Below are 19,709 nucleotides of genomic sequence, written 5' to 3'. Positions count from 1 at the left end.
CTCGAAGATTGGGTGTATGGCTGCTTGTTAACAATTACAATTAAAATAAGGGATGAAAGGAACTCAAGCTATTTAATGCCCTTTAACCACTCCTGTGAGTCATTTGGAATGCTTCTAAGTGTTGCCCATAACATTTAAGTAGTAATTTTGTATCATTATTCCTGGTATCCCCAGTGACTGTTTCTCCACATGGTCAAAAGAGGCAGCACATATAAAATTTAAATCTGCATTCTTCTTTTTTTTTGTTAATTTTTTTTAAAAGTTTACTTTTGAGAGAGAGAGAGAGAAGAGTGCAAGTGGGAAGGGGCGGAGAGAAAGGGAGACAGAGGATCCAAAGCAGGCTCCGCACTGACATTGGAGAACCCCATGCGGGGCTTGAACTCATGAACCGTGAGATCATAACCTGAGCCCAAGTGAGACACTTAACAGACTGAACCATCCAGGTGCCCTCGTGTTCATTTTAATGTGTTGCTTCTTTGTCCTTTTTACCTTTCCTAAAATAATAAAGTGTTTGTGCAGCTCTCAAAGTGTGCACAGTTATGCAAACCCCTCACTCCTTGAGAGCAGGTATGTATGGAACTCTTACGAATGAATTAGAAAAAGGAGAAATGTATATACCCCTTAAAGGTAATTATGGAGAAGTGAGCATTGGTGTCTCCATCATGGGGTCTGTAGGATTCAGTGTTTCGGTTTTTGTTCTCGAAGCCTTTATTCTCTTTAATATTTGCACTTTGAAGAGGCATAGCCTTTTCCCTTTGTATTCAAGGCTGTGCAAATTGGTGGTGCATTTTGGGGTTTTTTGGGTTATAACAAAGAACACAAGAAGTTAAGCCTGTCTCAGACTGGTGACGTGTATGTGTATGTAAAAGGCTGCTTGTAAGAGCTGGACAAGCTTTACCCACTGAAAAGAACACTCAGGTCACAACCACATGCATTCAGTGGCAGAGGCAATAACATTCAATAAGGACAAGTTAATATTATTTAAGAGGAAAAGAAAAGCACAGGGTGAACAACCATTGCCTTAAGGTCAGAGAAGAAATAAACAAGCTTAAGTCTCAGGGAAATGAATTTGGCTGGAGGGGAGGGATTTTCCTTAAAGCTGTCTTATCTTTGACTGTTCATGACAGAGGAGTCCGCTAAAGGTGTCTTTAAACCTCTGTGAATCAAATTTTTATCTTAACTGAAAGGGTGATTACATTTTATACATCATTCCAACTTTTTATCCCCAGCAATACTAGGTTAACCTTCTAGTTTGAAATTTGTTTTAATGCTAAGTTCAGGGGCGCCTGGGTGGCTCAGTTGTTTAAGTGTCCAGCTTTGGCTCAGGTCATGATCTTGCGGTTCATGGGTTCAAGCCCCGTGTTGGGCTCTGTGCTGACAGCTCAGAGCCTGGAGCCTACTTCCGATTCTGTGTCTCCCTCTCTCTCTGCCCCTCTGCTCACACACTGTCTCCCCCTCCTCTGCTCACACACACACTCTCTCTTTCTCTCAAAAAACCAAAAAACATTAATCCTAAGTTCAAATTACTTCACCTTACAAAGGAGAGGGGGTTGGTGAGGAAGAATAGTTATTTAGCAAGAAGTCATTTTGTTCTTACTGTCACACGGGTGGCATTAGACAAGTCAGAACTTCTGTCTGGAAGAGGAAGGGCTGTGTTCTGCTAGTTTTTCAAAGTGCTCGCAATGCTAGATAAAGTCACAGCGCCCCTTCTGGACTCGGTGCTCCATCCCAGCCGCAAGGCCTGTGCCCTTTGAGGGGAGCCAAGGACACAATGGGGTGCAAGCTGATACCTCCCTCCCCCTTGACTCACTTTGGTGTTCCAGTCACTGTGGCTTCAGGCGGCCCACAGGACTGTCCTCCAGGTCAGATGGTTGGCTTCATTTACAGGTACATCGCCACTTAAAAATAATACTCTGGGGGCCTGGCCAAGAAAACCAAGGGAGAATGGAGTTAGCTTGGGGCATTGGGAAGACAGCATTTCTGTCTATTCAGAAAACTGTTTGACCAGCAAGAGTTTTACTAATTTTTCTTGTAGTCCGTCGAAGAGTAATGATCCTGTTTGCAGTGGTGGCAGTTAATAAAACCCCAAAATACCCTGCCATTTTTCTATCAGATCTTTGATATTTAAAAAAAAAAAATGTTTATTTTGAGCCCATGTCCATTTTCCTCATAGCATCAGGGAAAGTTAATCTTTGTTTTCGCTTCTAACAGTGAACTGGACTACCATGATGCCGTGAATGTCAATGATCGGTGCCAGAAAATCTGTGACCAGTGGGACAGATTGGGAACGCTTACTCAGAAGAGGAGAGAAGCCTTGGAGGTGACGCCTGTTGACATGAAATCTTTTCTTAGAAGCTCTTAAGATCCTGTTTTTGTTTTTCCGTGGCGTGATGTGTGTAAAACACAACAGGTTGTCTCATGAAAGGAGCCACCACAGAGAATATGAAAAATAGGAGAAAGCGGGAAATGTATAGTTGGCTTTGTACTGTATTTATCCATATAGCAGTGAAGCGTGCTTTTTTTTCCCCCCCGGGGAGGCATACTTTCTATTTCCAGTGAAGCATTGGTTGTTTTTGTTTTTTGTTTTTTCAGTGAAGCATACTTTTGAAATAAAAAGAAAAATCCAGGGGTAATAAGATTATGGTATAAACCCATTTTGTATCAGGTAGTGATTATAGTGAATTTCCAAAGGGCCTTCTCTAAAGAGTAAATTGAGCTGTGATGCAGTCAGGGAATCAGGAAGAACTTCACTTGCAGGTGGGCAAAGGGAAAATGGCAACAAATGTTGGAGGATAAAGGGAAATGAAACAGATCCAGGATGAACTTGGCCTTATGCAAGTAGAAGAGTTGGATAAGCAACAGGAAGTGGCTGGTAGGTGGCTGTGCCCTGTTGTCTCTCCCCACGGAAGACGCACACGTACGCTGCCAAGGAAGGAAGCAGTGACCAGTTTTCTGAGTCTGATGAAACTTTTATTATTATTATTTTTTTACATTTTTTAATGTGTATTTTTGACCGACAGAACATGAGTGAGGGAGGGGCAGAGAGAGAGGGAGACACAGAACCTGAAGCAGTCTCCAGGCTCTGAGCTGCCAGCACAGAGCCCAATGCGGGGCTCGAACCCATGAACTGTGAGATCATGACCTGAGCCAAAGTCAGACGCTCAACCGACTGAGCCACCCAGGCGCCCCTGATGAAAATTTTATAATATGTGATATCAAGCTTCCTAGATGCCAAATGACTGTTAGCATATCCATCTAAAGAAAGGAAGGTTGAGGGAAGAACCATCAGGCAAACAGAGACCCCTCCAAGATTTTAGGGCAGGAGGGAAAAATGAATAACTATGGAACATCTCTAGAGAGGGTATGCTTGTTTTCCCTGTCTGCCCCCATCATCTCTGTCAGATGAAACAGTTACAGTGTTCTCTGTGGCTCGAAGCCAGGTGCTTCCCCATGCCCAGAAGGGCAAAGAAGATCTCTGTATTAAATCCCGAATGAAGATTTGAGGACATTAAATTGTAGTTCTTCTCTCGTCTTCACTTAGGCAGGTGACTTCTGGGAAAGGCGTGCATCTTCTCTGCACACCGTTGTGTATAAAATGAGGAAGATGCCCTGAATGTTCTGGTTAACATCATTAGGGAATCAGATCTAACCTTAAAGGTACTGCTTTAGCTGAAAGCAAGTTACTATATCCCCCATATGGATTCTCAGTTTTCAAAAAAAAGTAGCACTTAGCAGAGCATTCTTTCGAAACAAGGCTGCGCTGGCTGTTATTCAATCCTTTTTTGATTCGGAAGGCACTTCAGAGACCCGCAGGGCTCAGGCTCCTCCTTGGACGTTGGCTAATCTTTGGGATGCAGGAGCTAGTGGTGAGAGCGTGTTGCGATGAACACGATGTCAGAGGAGAGTTTATTGTCCTGGAATGCATGTTTGTGTCTTCGGAGAATAGTTTTTATCAATCTACGATAACACTCCTATTTCACTGATCTCCAGAGAACTGAGAAATTGCTAGAAACCATCGATCAGCTTCACCTGGAGTTTGCCAAGAGAGCTGCCCCTTTCAACAATTGGATGGAAGGAGCTATGGAGGATCTGCAGGACATGTTTATTGTGCACAGCATCGAGGAGATCCAGGTAACTGAACCCCCTCTCCCCCAAGCCCCCAGACTCCTGCTGTACTAGAAATGAACTGCAATTTTGAAAACTTAGAATTCTTTTTTGTTTCGTTTCTTCTTCTTTCTTCTTTTGTTTTTGTTTTTTGTTGTTTGTTTTTGTTTGTTTTTGTTTATTTTTTTCCCCCTGAGGAAAATGTAGCTAGGAAGCCAAAATTACCCCTTGATCTTTAGCTTAAAAATGGGTATACTGCTATTGGCTGCAGCTAAATTCATATCAATCAGACAATGGCGAATACATCTAAAAGGGCCTGTTTTTAAAACATACTGTGGAATCATCGAGCAAAATAGACCTGTACGCTCTTGGGAGGTATCCACGGAAAGTTGTGAGTTTATTGGCTGCTGCGTTAAGTACTTTCTTATTTTTTTTTTTAACATTTATGTATTTTTGAGAGAGAGAGAGAGAAAGAGTGTGAGCCGGAGGGGGGCAGAGAGAGAGGGAGACACAGAATCCGAAGCAGGCTCCAGGCTCTGAGCTGTCAGCACAGAGCCCGATGCGGGGCTCGAACTCACAGACCGCGAGATCATGACCTGAGCTGAAGTCAGACCCTTAACTGATTGAGCCACCCAGTCGCCCCAAGTACTTTGCAAATATATCCACGCGACTGTTTATTAAGATCTGTATACTTTTGCTGGGTCATAAAGCAAAAGAAACCATGAAGCAGCACCTCCTGTCTCCCACAGACCAAAATGTTCTGCTTCTGATTTCTCCTGGAACTTCAGAGTTTGTAAATAAGACTTTTCAGGAGTCACGTGAGGGAGGAGAGTTACTCTCAAGGACCCAGTTTATTGAGAGACCAGTGTACCATGAACTTGATGTGCAATGGAATAGAAAGAGAAATACTTCCAAATTCTTCTTTCTGTAAAATAGTCATCAAAAAGAATCCAAATATAAAGAATGCTAAAGGTCGGGATTTGGACCCACCTCTCCCCGCTCAGGAGCGTTCTAGAGTGTTCTATTTGCACCTGGGTGGAGGGGGAAAGAAATTACTTTGTTGAACATTGCATTTTTTGCATGAGCTCTGAAGCAGAGGTTAGCAACCTGAAATCCTTTATTTTTGGAATAAGTGAGATTTCTAAGTGTCGTGGAAGCTCTACCTGATGCATGAAGCAGTTTCTTTGTTTAGTGAAAGGTCACTCTACATTGCAGCGCCTGAAGCGACCGTTAGCATGGCAGACAGTGGTTTCCATGGCACCTACAGACACCAGAACCAAGGGGCTAAGGTCTTACACCTTAGGGCCAGAGGAGAGGCTTTTTTTTTTTTTCTTTGAGAGACAGTGTGAGTGGGGGAGGGGCAGAGAGAGAGGGAGAGAGAGAATCCCGAGCAGGCTCCACACTGTCAGCACAGAGCCTGATGCGGGGCTCGAATGTGTGAAAAGAGATCATGACCTGAGCTGAAACCAAGAGCTGGGTGCTCAACTGGCTGAGCCACCCAGGCATCCCCATGGAGGTTTTTAAAGACATAGAGGAACAAATTGATTTTTGCCACCTTTTCTTTTTGAGAGATTATTTCCTGGTGGTCTTTTTTTTTTTTAATTTTTTTTTTTTAATGTTTATTTATTTTTGAGACAGAGAGAGACAGAGCATGAACGGGGGAGGGGCAGAGAGAGAGGGAGACACAGAATCGGAAGCAGGCTCCGGGCTCTGAGCCGTCAGCCCAGAGCCCGACACGGGGCTCGGACTCACGGACCGCGAGATCGTGACCTGAGCTGAAGTCGGACGCTTAACCGACTGAACCACCCAGGCGCCCCTCCTGGTGGTCTTTAAATAAAAAGACAGCAAATGTTATGTTCTCTTGTTGGACTGCAGAGGTTAGGAAGGGCAGCTAAGTTCTGTTTGTCAGTGGAGGGTGAGACCTAAATAGTAGCTGGGGAAGCAGAAGTGATGGCTCGCTGGTTAAGCATCCCACTTCAGCTCAGGTCATGATCTCGTGGTTTGTGAGTTCGAGCCCCACTTTGGGTTCTGTGCTGACAGCTCAGAGCCTGGAGCCTGCTTCAGGTTCTGTATCTCCCTTTCTCTCTGCCCCTTTCCCACTCATCTTCTGTCTGTCTGTCTCTCAAAAATAAATAGACATTCAATAAAATAAAAAATTGTGAACGCAAACATGATTTTTGTTTAAAAAGAAAATGATGGGTTTGTTTTTTTTTTTTTTTGAAGACTTTGGATTACTAGCCATCACTTCATCATCCTGGTGTCTTTTTTCCATTTCTGAGGAACTACCATGCACAAAATAGCATCTTTAAAACATCCAGAATTTGTTTCCCCGCAGAGATTCCTGCAATTAAAAAGGGCATTTGCACATGTGCGCAAGGGAACGTCGCAGCCTGTAACATTCACGCTGTAAGAACGTTTTCCCCGCTTTTTGTCTCCGGGTTAGAGTCTGATCACTGCCCATGAGCAGTTCAAGGCCACGCTGCCCGAGGCGGATGGTGAGCGGCAGTCCATCATGGCCATCCAGAACGAGGTGGAGAAGGTGATCCAGAGCTACAGCATCAGAATCAGTTCCAGCAATCCCTACAGCACTGTGACCGTGGATGAGCTGCGGGCCAAGTGGGACAAGGTAGGTGACTGAGGACTGGCTGTGGGGCAGGGTAGGCACTCTGGAAGCCGAGGCTGAGGGAAGAGGTAAAAACTTGGGGGAACCAGAGTGACTGATTTGCATCACGATTGGGGTTTTCCTTTGCCCCGAATGTCACAGATGTGTTTGAAGGTAAACTGAGGCACAGTAAAAATTTAAGAGTTTATTTGAGCCAAAATCGATTCGAATCCTGCAAACATCCCATCCGGCAGCTACAAAGGAGCTCTGGGGAGCTGTACGAAGTGAAAGACTTTTGTGGGCAGAGGGGAGCGGCGGGAACAAGGAAATTATACTAGGTGAAAAAAACTGGTTGGTTATTGCAAGGTTACTTTCCTTCAGGGGATGGTGGGGGTCTGTCTGTCAGCCGATGACCTCACTAGTGTGGATCAGGTGATTGACCAGTTTAAGATTCCATTCCTGGGCAACCTGAAACTGTAATTGAGTTCTCCAGTTGGTGACATGGGGCTTAGCCTAAGTAACTCCATTTTGGGCTAGTTGTCTTGTTTCTAGCAGATGAAATAAGTTAAACTCTTAAATGCCACTCGGCAGTCTTAGGTTTGTAAGGAAAGAAAGCAGAAATGTTTTTCTTTAAGGAAAATCTTACAAGATGTTGGCAAAATCAGTATAGGCCAGGATGCTAATACCATAAGGGAAACCATTTTTAAAACCCCAGCTGGAAATTGGGTGCACTCGAGCTTGCCTACCGTAAGAGAACTTCATTAAAGAATTTTTAGAATGTGGGGTAGACATTTCCCAAATGTGTGTGAAATTTTAAATGCAGAAAAATTGCTCAGAAAACTAGGGAGGGAAAGTATTCCTGCTAACTTGCAGCCCTTTAGATTTTGGGAAACTGTCCACAGATTTAATTATAGTCCAAATGGGATCATTTGAGCCTTTTTGTCTTACTCTTAAGAAAGATTGATTTTCACGGTTTAAACGATAGCCCAGCTATCTGTGCCACTACGTGGCCTCCAAGGAATAATTCCACCAAGTGGATCTGAGGTGGCTTCGTACAAAAACACGCGTACGACAATTGTATAATTATCAACAGTGCAAAAGAGGAGAAAAACAGGTGTGGAAAGGAGAGCGTTTATCTGGGAGACAGGGACTGACTTCACATTTAGCTGCAGCCTTCTGACAGCCGACACGGAAAGGGAAACATGTTGAGCTAAGCAGTTCCCCTGAAGAGAAGGGAAATCTGTCATTTCTTCAAGTGGGGCAAACATTTCTCCCAGCGCGAAGTTAAAAAGCAAATTGGACACATGGATTTTTGTGAAAGGGACATTATGAATGGTAACGTCTGTGGGAGCAGTTTTGCAGAAGACCCAAAAAAGACTTCTGAGGTAGCTCCTTTGTGGATTCACAGAGAACTCATGTTATATGAGAATGTCTGTGATTTCTACTGTGATCAAGTCACAGTACTGCTAAATACTACTGTGGATTTGCTGCCCACATTTGTAATCGAAGGAAACACTAACTTTCAATTAGAGATAGTGAAAATAAAGATGTCTGCTCTCCCTCAGTCAAGTTCACAAATCCTCTGCAGGGAGCCCCTGGCTGGAGGAATGTCCGTGTCCCTAATGCAGATGCACCCAGGTTTTCAGCAGGCACTGGGGGGGCCATCAGGACTAGACTCCACCCTCTCTGTTTCCACCCCTCCGCTCTCTCTGTTTCCACCCCTCCGCTCTGGACTATCAGCACATATCTCCGTCACTCCTGTTGGAAGAAAGCTGGTGTCTTATCCCTGTTGCCCTTGGTCCCTGACAGGTGAAGCAGCTTGTGCCCATCCGGGATCAGTCCCTGCAGGAGGAGCTGGCCCGTCAGCATGCCAACGAGCGTCTGCGTCGCCAGTTTGCTGCACAGGCCAATGCCATCGGGCCGTGGATCCAGAACAAGATGGAGGTAGTGTGGCGCCCTTCACAGAGAGCTTTTCCCCATCCTCAAAATTAGTCCCCGAGTTGACCCAACGATGACACCTCTTCTGCTCCCGGTTGCTCCACTCAGGGCTGTGAGGGCCCTTCCTGTCATGCTGGGCTTTGCTCTTTTGGGCCCCTGAGCTTTTGTGGCCTGTGGACACTGGTGCAGTGTGGGGGGGGCACACTAACGGGGACCAGGCTGTTCTTGCTGCCATTCGTTCATTGTGTCATTAAAAAGGATGATGGGACTCTTTCTCAGTGTTTAGCTTCTACGGGACCTAGATTTTAAACCATCCATCCCTAAGGAGGACATGTGAAGAGTCACAAAGATTGCATTTTCAAGGGCACCTGGGTGGCTCAGTTGGTTAAGTGTCCAACTCTTGGTTTGGACAGATCACGATCACATGGTTTCATGAGTTCGAGCCCTGCCTTGGGAGCCTGCTTGGGATTCTCTCTCACTCCCTCTCTACCTGCCCCTTCCGGATTCATGCTACCTCTGTCTCTCTCAAAATAAATAAACTTAAATTAAAAAAAAAAAAATAAAGCAGATATTTTGCATTTTCAGAACATTTAAGGAAAAGTGATCTTTGAATGACACTGATTTCTGGGTTCATTTTATCCCTGAGAACAGCCAAGAGACATATATTGCCCTTCTTGTGTTTCTCCCAACCTCCCTATGGTGGTAAATTGTTACCTTCTTTCTTAAAGGGAGAACACATAAAACTGTAAGAAATTCTTTTGACTCTCCAGTGGTCTTACATCTGTCCACAGCTCGTTTCATGAAGAACATCACACCGCTGCCTCCAGAACAGGGCAGCGCTGACCCAGGCAGGCTTCCATCTTTGGTGGAAGGAGGCTGAGATAATGCTCACCCCTCTTCCTGCTTTGCTCTTTCGGCTCTCGGTTGATTTTTCCCCACCCTGTAGATGAATCATAACCAGAGCTGCTTTCACACTGTGGTCCTGCCCCGTTTCCCACCCCACCTGAGAAAATCCCATGACTCTGGCTGCAGCTGAATGCCAGCATGGCGTCTGCAGCAGCATCAGGGACTGGGACTCCCACACGGTCATCGTAGAGGCCCACTCACCCGTTTCTTCCCTCCGCTTGCCTCCGTCAGGAGATTGCCCGGAGCTCCATCCAGATCACAGGAGCCCTGGAAGACCAGATGAACCAGCTGAAGCAGTATGAGCACAACATCATCAACTACAAGAACAACATCGACAAGCTAGAGGGAGACCATCAGCTCATCCAGGAGGCCCTGGTCTTTGACAACAAGCACACCAATTACACCATGGAGGTACAGCGGCCACACAGGCGGGGGTCGCTGTGGCTTTTAGTTGTGACCATCTCACCTTCTCTTGGGGTGTTCCCCCCCCCCCCCCACAGTTGTCTGTGTCTGTTCCTGTGAAGTTCTGCACGGTGGAAGTTAGGGATCTTCAGGCCTTCCCCATCACTCTATGTGAAAAAGCTTTGTGAACTAGATCAAGCACTATAAAATTGTTGGTTTCCACTGTCACCACCACCATCACCATCATCATCATCATCATGACAATGAATCCAGTGCACTGCTTTGAAAGCCGAAACATATGGTTAACATTGCTACCAGTTTGGCTCAATTTCCTGTCCTTGGAGTGAGCAGGTGCAATCCAGGGCCCTTCCTGCTATTTGGTAAATGGAAAGATATTTGTAATGACAAATAGACTCTGTATTGTATGTTTTGTTTACGAAGTGCCAGTCACCACCGTTAGAACCCCCACTCTCACTTCTGAGCACTTCCTACTACAGAGTCTTAGGAAGAGTGAAAAATTAGAATGGAATAATGAAAGTTTTGTAAGCCCTACTTACCTCCCTTTGAGTCTGCTCTCCGGCTATGAAAATGAGGAGGCAAGATTGATGGGCTGATAAGACCCAGGGCTGATCATTTCCTTTTTGCTTTGGTAGCACATTCGTGTTGGGTGGGAGGTGCTGCTGACGACCATCGCCAGAACCATCAATGAAGTGGAGACCCAGATCCTGACGAGAGACGCGAAAGGCATCACCCAGGAGCAGATGAATGAGTTCAGGGCCTCCTTCAACCACTTTGACAGGGTACGTCTACCTCTCCTTGTAGTTACTCGAAGAGCAATACTGGGGACGTTAAAAAGTGCATTTGAAATAATATTCGTGCTATTAGTTTAAGTGTTAATGCCCAATAGATATTACAGGGAAACCAGATAATTAATGCCAAATGAAAACAGCCACCAAAGATGATGTGCTAGGCTCTGACGTTGTTCAAGGTGATTCGAAGTCAAGGTTCACATGTGCCTTTATGCAGACCACCTGACGGATGCCTTTGTAGTTGATGGCAAAGCTAGATTTGTTCCAAGTAAAAGTGTATCCTTGATGAGATGTGGTTGTTGGACTTAGATCTTTTCTAAAGACTCAAAGACAACATTCTGAGATACTTTTCCTAAGTAACTAATTAGATAAAGCGCCTAATGAAAACTTAACCTACCATTTTGACACATAAAACTTAATTGGTTTGCTTGTTTTAATTTTTTTTAATTAATAAAACTGACTCACGACATGTTTTAAGGAAAATGCACCAACAGAATGATGATCATTTGCATGGTACAGGCATATAAAAAGTTAAGTGCTGTTTCTAAAATATTACCTGGTATTTTATTTGAATAATAGCAAGTAAAACCAATTATAATTTTTTAAGGTTTATCCATTTATTTAGAGAGAGAAAGTGTGGGTCAGGGAGGAACAGAGAGAGGGAGAAAGAGAGAGAGTGAATGCATGTGGGGATGGGACAGAGAAGGAGAGAGAGAGGATCCCAAGCAGGCTCTGTGCTGTCAGCATGGACATTGACAGTGGCTGGAACCCACAAACTGTGAGATCATGACTTGAGTGAAAAGTCTGACGCTTAGCTGACTGAGCCACCCAGGTGCCCCTAAAACCAAGTCTTTATAAGAAAATTCCCAGTTTGCTTATCGTAATGGCTAAAAGAGACTTCTAAGGCCACATTTCGTTTGGTAAAAATCCCGTAAAAAAGGATATCCCAGTACTCTGAACAGGACTCTGTGTATGCTTTACAGTTTTCAGTAGATGGTTCTTAAAATTGCCTCTGGGCTATGCACCTGTCAAAGAGTTCAGACTGTAGACCTGTGATCGGGGCCTGAGGCATAATAAAGAGTGAAATACAGAGATGAGTACAGAAGTTAGCATGTTGTGAGCGCTGCTTTATTGCGTAGGAACATGTTCCACCGCTGACCCGATCCATACATTCAAGTGCATGTCAGGGATCGCTGTCCCCGCACAAACCCAGCCGGGCTCCTTGGAGGACCTCTCTCCCTCACTGGGGCCACCTCACACAAAAAGCACATTTATTTGAGTCCAAGATAACGAGATGGTCTTTTGCAACTAAAGTCCAAAGGAGGGCAACACAGGATGTGCCAAGTTTTTTTTCTTTTAAGGTTTATTTGTTTTTGAGAGAGAGAGAGAGAGAGAGAGAGAGAGAGAGAGAGAGAGACAGCATGAGCAGGGGAGGGGCAGAGAGAGAGAGAGAGGCTCCAGGCTCTGAGCTGTCAGCACACAGCCCGTCGCGGAGCTGGAACTCCCAAACGGCGAGATCGAGACCCGAGCTGAAGTCGGACACCTAACCGACTGAGCCACACAGGCGCCCCAGGACCTGCCAAGTTCAAAAGTTCGTGTAAATGTTAAGAAGTGTATGTCCTGGGGGGAACGACGTTTGCTTGAACTTAGTGGGGAGAGGTGTCAGGAATGTGGATCCACTTTGCTGAGTCCTCTCATTGAATAGTAAGGGTTAGGAATGGCAGAGGACCCAGCGGATGTGCCCTGAGGGAATTCTTGCTGGGCTTTCAGAGCACAGACGTAACCTGCTCGTGGCTGTGCTTCAGAAAAACGTGCCTGGCGGCAGTGGCTAAGATGGACTGGACTGGATGGCAGGGGGCGGGGAGTGGAGGCACAGACCGGAGGCTTTTGGAGAAGGGAGAGGAGAGGAACGGGAGTTCCTGGGCGGGGGCATAGCAGAGGTACAAGTGAGGATGAGAGGGCAGAGCTGAGATTCGCTGAGACAGAAATCGGGGAGGACGTGACCACAGGATTGGGGGGCGGAGGAGAGAGAGAGATTACAAATAACGTGGATATTCTAAGCCTGGAGGGCATGAGAACAGGAGTGCCGTGCAAGTGGAGTGAGCATTATGTGAAGAGGTGCCCTGGCCAGCTGGCAACCCAGCGAGGGTTCAGGGCTGAGCCCTGCAGGGGTCCCCACGTGCTGGTGTTTGTGGCAGGGCAGCCTGGAGAGCAGGAAGAGGGAAGGGCCCAGACTGTGGGGAATTAACTGTGTGTGAAGGAGGCAGAGGAACCAGAGAAAGAGAACTCAGGAAAGTCAGCCTGAAATAAGTGTCAGTGAGGTAGGAAAGCATTGCACTAGCGGATGTCCCCAGGAGGGCAGGTCAGTGACTGAGCCCCAGGCACAGGCATGAGAACAGACACGTGCAGTTTCCATCCATAGGAAAACAGAACTTGCCATTCGCTTCTGGGACGGGCCATTTCATGGGCAAGTGAAAATATCAAAAAATAACCTTAAAGGTGTTTTCTTATTTTTAGGTTCATAATGATGCTGAGCCTTAGCTGTCTCCTCAATACTTGCAAGAAAATCTTCAGCACGGCACACACTTCCTATCACATCCAGGGCTTTGTGGCGACACCTGGGTATCTGTAGAGTTGAGGGCACTGTTTGTCCTGACCCGGCCTTTTCTCGGCTGTGACAGCCGTCGTCCCCTTGGGCCTTCTTGCACGCTGCTCTGGACAGACGCCCACTGCATTTCTGAGCATGGCTGTCTGATGCGTGGGAGGGCCGCTCCATCCTGGCCCACGAGCCAGAGAGTGATTTGGGGGTTGCTGTGCCATTGTGGGAGTCCTAGGAATGCTGGTGTCTTCCGGGAGCTTCACAAAGAGGACCTCCTGGGGCCATGAGAGCGTGATCATTTCTCTGGACCATTAGTGATCTGTCATCAGTAGGTGGCAGTAGTTAGTTCCTGACCGGGCCATTCTCTTGGCACTAGGTGGTTTTTTTCCTGCTGCTTTCTTGCATGTGTAATCTCTTTTAATTTTTGTCTGGTGGTTATCCCCCTTTCCTCTTTTTTCCTTTTTTTTTTTTTTTTTGTAAGTTTATTTTGAGACAGAGAGAATGAGCAGGGGCGGGGGGCGGACAGAGAGAGAGAGGGACAGAGGATCCGAAGCGGGCTGACCAGAGAGAGCCCGACATGGGGCTCAAACTCCCCGAACCAGGAGATCATGACCTGGGCCGAAGTCAGACACTCCGCCAACTGAGCCACCCAGGCGTCGCCCTCCGTTTTCCTTTTTAAGAAACTATTTTGTAACATTCCCGTGTTAGCCCCATCCCCTGATAAATAGAGTGACCTTTACAGTCTCTTCGGCAGGGCTCAACATGGCCCTTCTCTTACTGGATTCTTAATTGATTTGTCCCTAATGTTCAGCTTCTCTGTTCATTTTCTTTGTTGGCAGAGGAAGAATGGCCTGATGGATCATGAAGATTTCCGAGCCTGCTTGATTTCCATGGGTTATGATTTGGTAAGACAGAAGTGAAAATTTTACTAAGATTTGATATTTTATTGGCTTTGGACTTCTAGGAGGTGACTCACTTAAATCATGATGGCACACTTTGGATCAGTGCACTTTCATCATATAGGGTATTTTTGAAGGCTTGCCTGCTGCTGTATAGAAAGAATTTCACAGAGCCAGAATATGTGTGTTTATTCAGGAATTGGTCAGATTTTGATTTTCTAATAAAAGAAGAGAACATGAAGTTTTCTGATGATTTTTTTTTTTATTCTTTAAAGTTTGTTTTTTTTTTAAGTTTATTTATTTGAGGTGGGGGGGAGGAGTTGAAGGAGAGCATGAGCAGGGGAGGGGCAGAGAGAGAGGGAGATGGGGAATCCCAAGCAGGCTCCACACTGTCAACACAGAGCCCAGCATGGGGCTGGATCTCATGAACCGTTAGAAGGAGGTGAGATGGAGACCTGAGCTGAAATCAAGAGTCGGATGCTTAACCGACTGAGCCACCCAGGCACCCCTTCTGATGATTTAACATGTTGAGATGTAATTCATATACTGTACAGTTTATCCTTTATAAAGTGTATACACTTGAATGGTATTTAGTAGCCTGATGATTTTCAAAGTGCTTTTCCCACTAATATCTTAGAAGGTAAAAACTTTTTTAGTACTAAATCAGCTAAGAAAATCTTACATTTACAGTATACCCCGGCTTCTCTATTACCCGTCAATGTGGATTTTGAACATGAGCTACTTTGGTTCTTCTCAGACCCTTAAAATAAAAATCGTGAGAGCCACGTTCGGAACTGCCTTCCATTTAGCAATGTTACTCTTGTTGATTGATTGGAGTCCGAGAAAAGGCCCATCTCTCTTTCTCTCTGAATTCCTCTTCTGGAAATATGTTAAGGCCTGAAGGCTACATGGGTCAGAGGGAGGAAGGAATTCTGACCTTCAGCAGCTTCTGGCTTGATGCTACAGCAACTTGTAACATCATTTCATGGCAATAAACTTAAGTCGCTATTTAAATTTTCAGACGCTAAGGAATTTGCATGTCGGGAGGTAAAAGGGCCTCATGGAGGGTTGTGTCCCGTTGAATTACATGTTTCTTTGCAACCTTGCCTCAGGGCGAAGCTGAATTTGCCCGCATCATGACCCTGGTGGATCCCAATGGACAGGGCACCGTCACCTTCCAGTCCTTCATCGACTTCATGACTAGAGAGACGGCGGACACGGACACGGCCGAGCAGGTCATTGCCTCCTTCCGGATCCTGGCTTCTGATAAGGTCTGCAGTGACAGATTTCCTTCTGCTTTTGTGGTAGTCCGTGCATTGATCTGGTAAAACAAGAAACAGCATTGCCAAGTAAAAACCATTTTGATATTTTGTATCACATCAGCATTGAAATCAAAAAGCAGCAAGTAAACCTAACGATGTCAAACACAGAACAGAGAAAACACAGACATTCTGTTCCTGGCACTTTGTGTGGGCCTCACCGTGAATTTGACAGAAGGAACCAAGTACATATTCTGTAGAGTTTTTTTCTGTGCTTTACTGGTTAAATGCCATTTTACATTCTGGGTCAGTAGATGCCCCACAAATCAGATACCGTGGAACCGGGAACCTTTTCTTAAGGATCAGTGACCTCAACTTTGTGCCCAACCACGGGAGCAAAGTTAAATATAGCCATTCGGTCATTTAAAATATTGGCAGGCTTTTCGTTATGTGTGGGCTAGAAATGAAGTAGGAGTTTAATTGCATGTTCAAGATTTTTGAATCTCATTCCCCAAACAATAACATCTCAGTATGTATAAATTCAATGTGGGACATGATTCTTTTACTCTGTGTTCTGGCTGAGAGGGAAGAGGAATTTAGGGTGTTAAAACATCAGCATGGCTATGCTTATTACCTTAAAACATCAGATAAGTTAAACTATCCTGAAAACAATAATGTTTATTTTAAATTTCATCCTGTTCTCATGCGAGTGGGGGTAGAGGGAGAGGAGGTAATAAAGCAAAGCTCATCTAATGCACCCACCCCATAAGAAACCTACTATAAGTTATAGTGTATTTGCTATTTATTTTTTTGACTCTCACCAACCAGTCTGGTTTTTAAAATTTTTTTTTAATGTTTATTTATTTTTGAGAAAGAGAGAGTGTGTGAGCAGGGGAGGGGCAGAGAGAGAGAGGGACACACAGAATCCAAAGCAGGCTCTAGGCTCCAAGCTGTCAGCATAGAACCCGGTGCGGGACTTGAACTCACAAACTGTGAGATCACAACCTGAGCTGAAGTCAAGACACTTAACCAACTGAGCCACCCAGCTGCCCCCAGCCAGTCTGTTTTACTAGAATTATGCTGTTTCCTGTTGGACATTTGACATTTGCCAAAAAAAAAGAAAAGAAAAACAAATCCATTGCTAATGTCAATTTTATTTTGCTTTAGAAAGAGGTTTTCTCCAGTGGCAAAGTTAGCTTTTTAATAAACTGAGTAGGAAAATGACTCCATTTCCTAAAAACACAATCACATACGTTAAAAAAAAGAAAACGTTGATCACGTTAAGTAACCATCCCTATATTCTCATCAGTGTATGATATAAAGCAACTGTCCCTTTATCTTTCCAGTGTGAATCTTAGGCTGTAGTATTTTCCCCTTGCATTATGGCTCATTTTGAGAAATACCGGTGATAGTCCTCCCTCTGCCTTTATGAAGCGTATTACGATTTCCTGCTGGCCACAAGACAAATCACCTTGCACATACGCTCTCGGGAGTGAAACGCAGCCTTCCGTCCATTGTCTGCTACCGCCCCTGTTAGACCCCCCGACTTCGATCCTTTGTTTAAATCCAACAGATGCAGGCGATGTGTAAGTATCAACGCCACTGACATTCCTGTGTTTTCTGCCACTGATCTTAACCGACACTTGTGTGTTTTTTTTTCCAGCCGTACATCCTGGCAGAAGAGCTCCGTCGAGAGCTGCCACCAGATCAGGCCCAGTACTGCATCAAGAGGATGCCCGCCTACTCCGGGCCAGGCAGCGTGCCTGGCGCCCTGGATTACACCGCGTTCTCCTCCGCCCTGTATGGGGAGAGTGATCTGTGATGCTGGGGCCATGTAACCACTGATCCCATCAGAACGCAATAAAAGCTGAAGTCACAGTTGGTTTCTTGGAACCTTTGACAAGCTTTATTAAGTTAGGAGAGAGAGAAAGAAACACTTTGCAGCTCAGTGATTGGCAGCAGTGTAACTTGGCTGAGATTAAGTTTCTACAGTGTATGAGGTAGCGTGCTTTGGAAGTAGGTTTCTTTATTTCTGGATTTTTAGGTAAATACAAGGAGATAGCAGGTTTTTCTTGTTTTCTTTGATAAAGCAAAGCAAATTACTTGTGTAGTATGAAATTAGGAGGCCCCCGGGACAGAAGAAAAGTAAAAAACGGGAAATTACAAAATAACCCAGGATTCAAGATCGGGGGGGAACAAAATCACCAATTAGGTAAACGTTTGATACTTTAAAAAATATTCTTCATATTTAACGTGTTTACGTGATTATCCCTAGGGGAATATATTTGGGCTATTAGCGTTTTACTTTACTGCTCATTCAAAGATTAGGTTTATTTGAATTTAATACTGTCCAGGGAACAAAAACAAACTACTCGAAAGATCTCTAGTACTGAAAATTTTTTAAGTAGAGATTATAGTCAGTTCTTCATTATTTAGGATTATGTAGTCAATTAGTGGGTCTCAATGCCTTACAATCGTCCAAACTAGGGACCTCCTCAGGAAATACGAGAGTCATTTTAATTGCCAGAGAGGAAGAAAAAAAAGCACTAGATAAAATGAGTTTTTAAGGATTATTTATTGAGTCCAGGTTTCTGTGCTTTTTCTAGAGCTTGTGAGTACAGGTCCTCCATCCGTAAGTGCTCGGTTTTTAAACAAGTGTCTGTGGTAGCAGTTCATAACCGGGGACAGGTCAGAGACTAGAACCCTTCCAGCTCTCCAGGCCGAACTGCCTTACGCCTCTGGTTTTACGACCTGGGAAGAAGGAGTTCTTAGGAAAAAGTAGGAAAGGCCTAACTCTCAACAGGGGCAGAGGTAAGTTCTTGCATTGCAGAAGCTTTACATATCTTCGGGTAAATGCATTCTGCGCAGCAGGTGTTTCCGTGAGCCCGTGGTGTGCATCCACCGCCGGGATTAGACGTTACGTCCTGACGGGTTGGGAGTCTGGCACTGTCTGCATCTGAAGCCTCCTCACAGAGGACACCCCGTCGTGTGCCCAGCACCGCCTTGGTTTTGTCAATGTTCATCCATTTTTCTGCTTGCACTGCGGTGTGCTGTCACCCCCCCTCTGCTCCTTCCCTCTTGTTGATAGCTTCTAGAGAATAAAGCAGGAATTCTTTTTGTACCTCGGTCCTCAACGATCAGGAAATGAATTATAAACAAGCAACAACAGTTGCAAACAGCAGTTAAAGTGTTACTAGAAAAGCAGTAATGTGCTCATTACCTACAGTGTGTTTCCTCAGATTTTTTATAGACTTCCATCAACAGAAACATGGTATTTTCCATTCATAACTGTCTGGTAACTTAACACTTTTACGGCATTGGCCCATTTAGAACCTTCAGCCTTTATAAATTTAATTGGATGGGCTTCGTTTTTGTAGGTAGCTGGTAGTTTGCAAATTCCTGAAATATCTGAGTCCATGAGTTTAATCCCAGACACCTTTGGGGTCATGTTTTTGTTTTTGTTTTTGTTTTTGTTTTAAATTTTTTTTTTCAACGTTTATTTATTTTTGGGACAGAGAGAGACTGAGCATGAACGGGGGAGGGGCAGAGAGAGAGGGAGACACAAAATCAGAAACAGGCTCCAGGCTCTGAGCCATCAGCCCAGAGCCTGACGCGGGGCTCGAACTCCCGGACTGCGAGATCGTGACCTGGCTGAAGTCGGACGCTTAACCGACTGCGCCACCCAGGCGCCCCCTTTGGGGTCATGTTTAAGTGAACTCTGAGTCCCTATTTTATTTCAACCAGGTGCTATATTCCAGCCATAAACATTACGGAAAAACTGGGGAGGCGTTTTGCCTTCGAGGCTACTAGGGGATTTGTGGTGTTTTAGGATGGGAATAGGTAGCTCATCTACCTAAAATTTTAATTTCTTTATAACATTCAGGCAAGAGAATGGATCAGCACTGTATGCAAAGAAAGAAAGAAAAGAAATAAACTCTGAAAAACACTCACTAAACATATTTATACTCTTCATTTCAGAAGTTATTTTTATTCCTGAAGCTGAATTATCAATTAAACTTCATTTGGAAAAGGAAAAGAAAAGAATTCCTGTTTTTTATCACTCCAAACAATAACCCGTTTCTTTGGTTGACCACAAACTTCATCACTTAAAATCTCCATCATATTTTAAAACCCTTGTTTGAGTTCGTATTTGTCTGCCTTGAAGAGTCAGAGATGGGCTTTTTGGGTAGA

The 19,709-nt window shown here is 44.8% G+C and overlaps 1 protein-coding gene across 2 annotated transcripts in view; it reads left to right on the top strand.

Moving 5' to 3' along the window:
- The window catches only part of ACTN2 (actinin alpha 2), a 73,507-nt gene extending 54,958 nt beyond the window's left edge, over positions 1-18,549 (top strand). For both annotated transcript variants that reach the window (XM_047824849.1, XM_047824848.1), the window contains exons 13-21: positions 2,212-2,320; positions 3,991-4,131; positions 6,548-6,730; positions 8,516-8,650; positions 9,782-9,961; positions 10,606-10,752; positions 14,200-14,265; positions 15,372-15,530; positions 17,182-18,549. In XM_047824849.1, coding sequence (XP_047680805.1) covers positions 2,212-2,320; positions 3,991-4,131; positions 6,548-6,730; positions 8,516-8,650; positions 9,782-9,961; positions 10,606-10,752; positions 14,200-14,265; positions 15,372-15,530; positions 17,182-17,340 — 1,279 coding nt within the window. In that variant the 3' untranslated portion in view covers positions 17,341-18,549. The remainder of the gene's footprint in view (positions 1-2,211; positions 2,321-3,990; positions 4,132-6,547; positions 6,731-8,515; positions 8,651-9,781; positions 9,962-10,605; positions 10,753-14,199; positions 14,266-15,371; positions 15,531-17,181) is intronic.
- Positions 18,550-19,709: the final 1,160 nt, after the last annotated feature.

The sequence above is a fragment of the Prionailurus viverrinus genome, chromosome D2 (assembly GCF_022837055.1).
Source record: "Prionailurus viverrinus isolate Anna chromosome D2, UM_Priviv_1.0, whole genome shotgun sequence".
In the NCBI taxonomy this organism is placed as follows: Eukaryota; Metazoa; Chordata; class Mammalia; order Carnivora; family Felidae; genus Prionailurus; species Prionailurus viverrinus.
The sequence above is the reverse complement of the archived record's forward strand: the minus strand, read 5'-3'. Positions and strand labels throughout refer to the sequence as shown.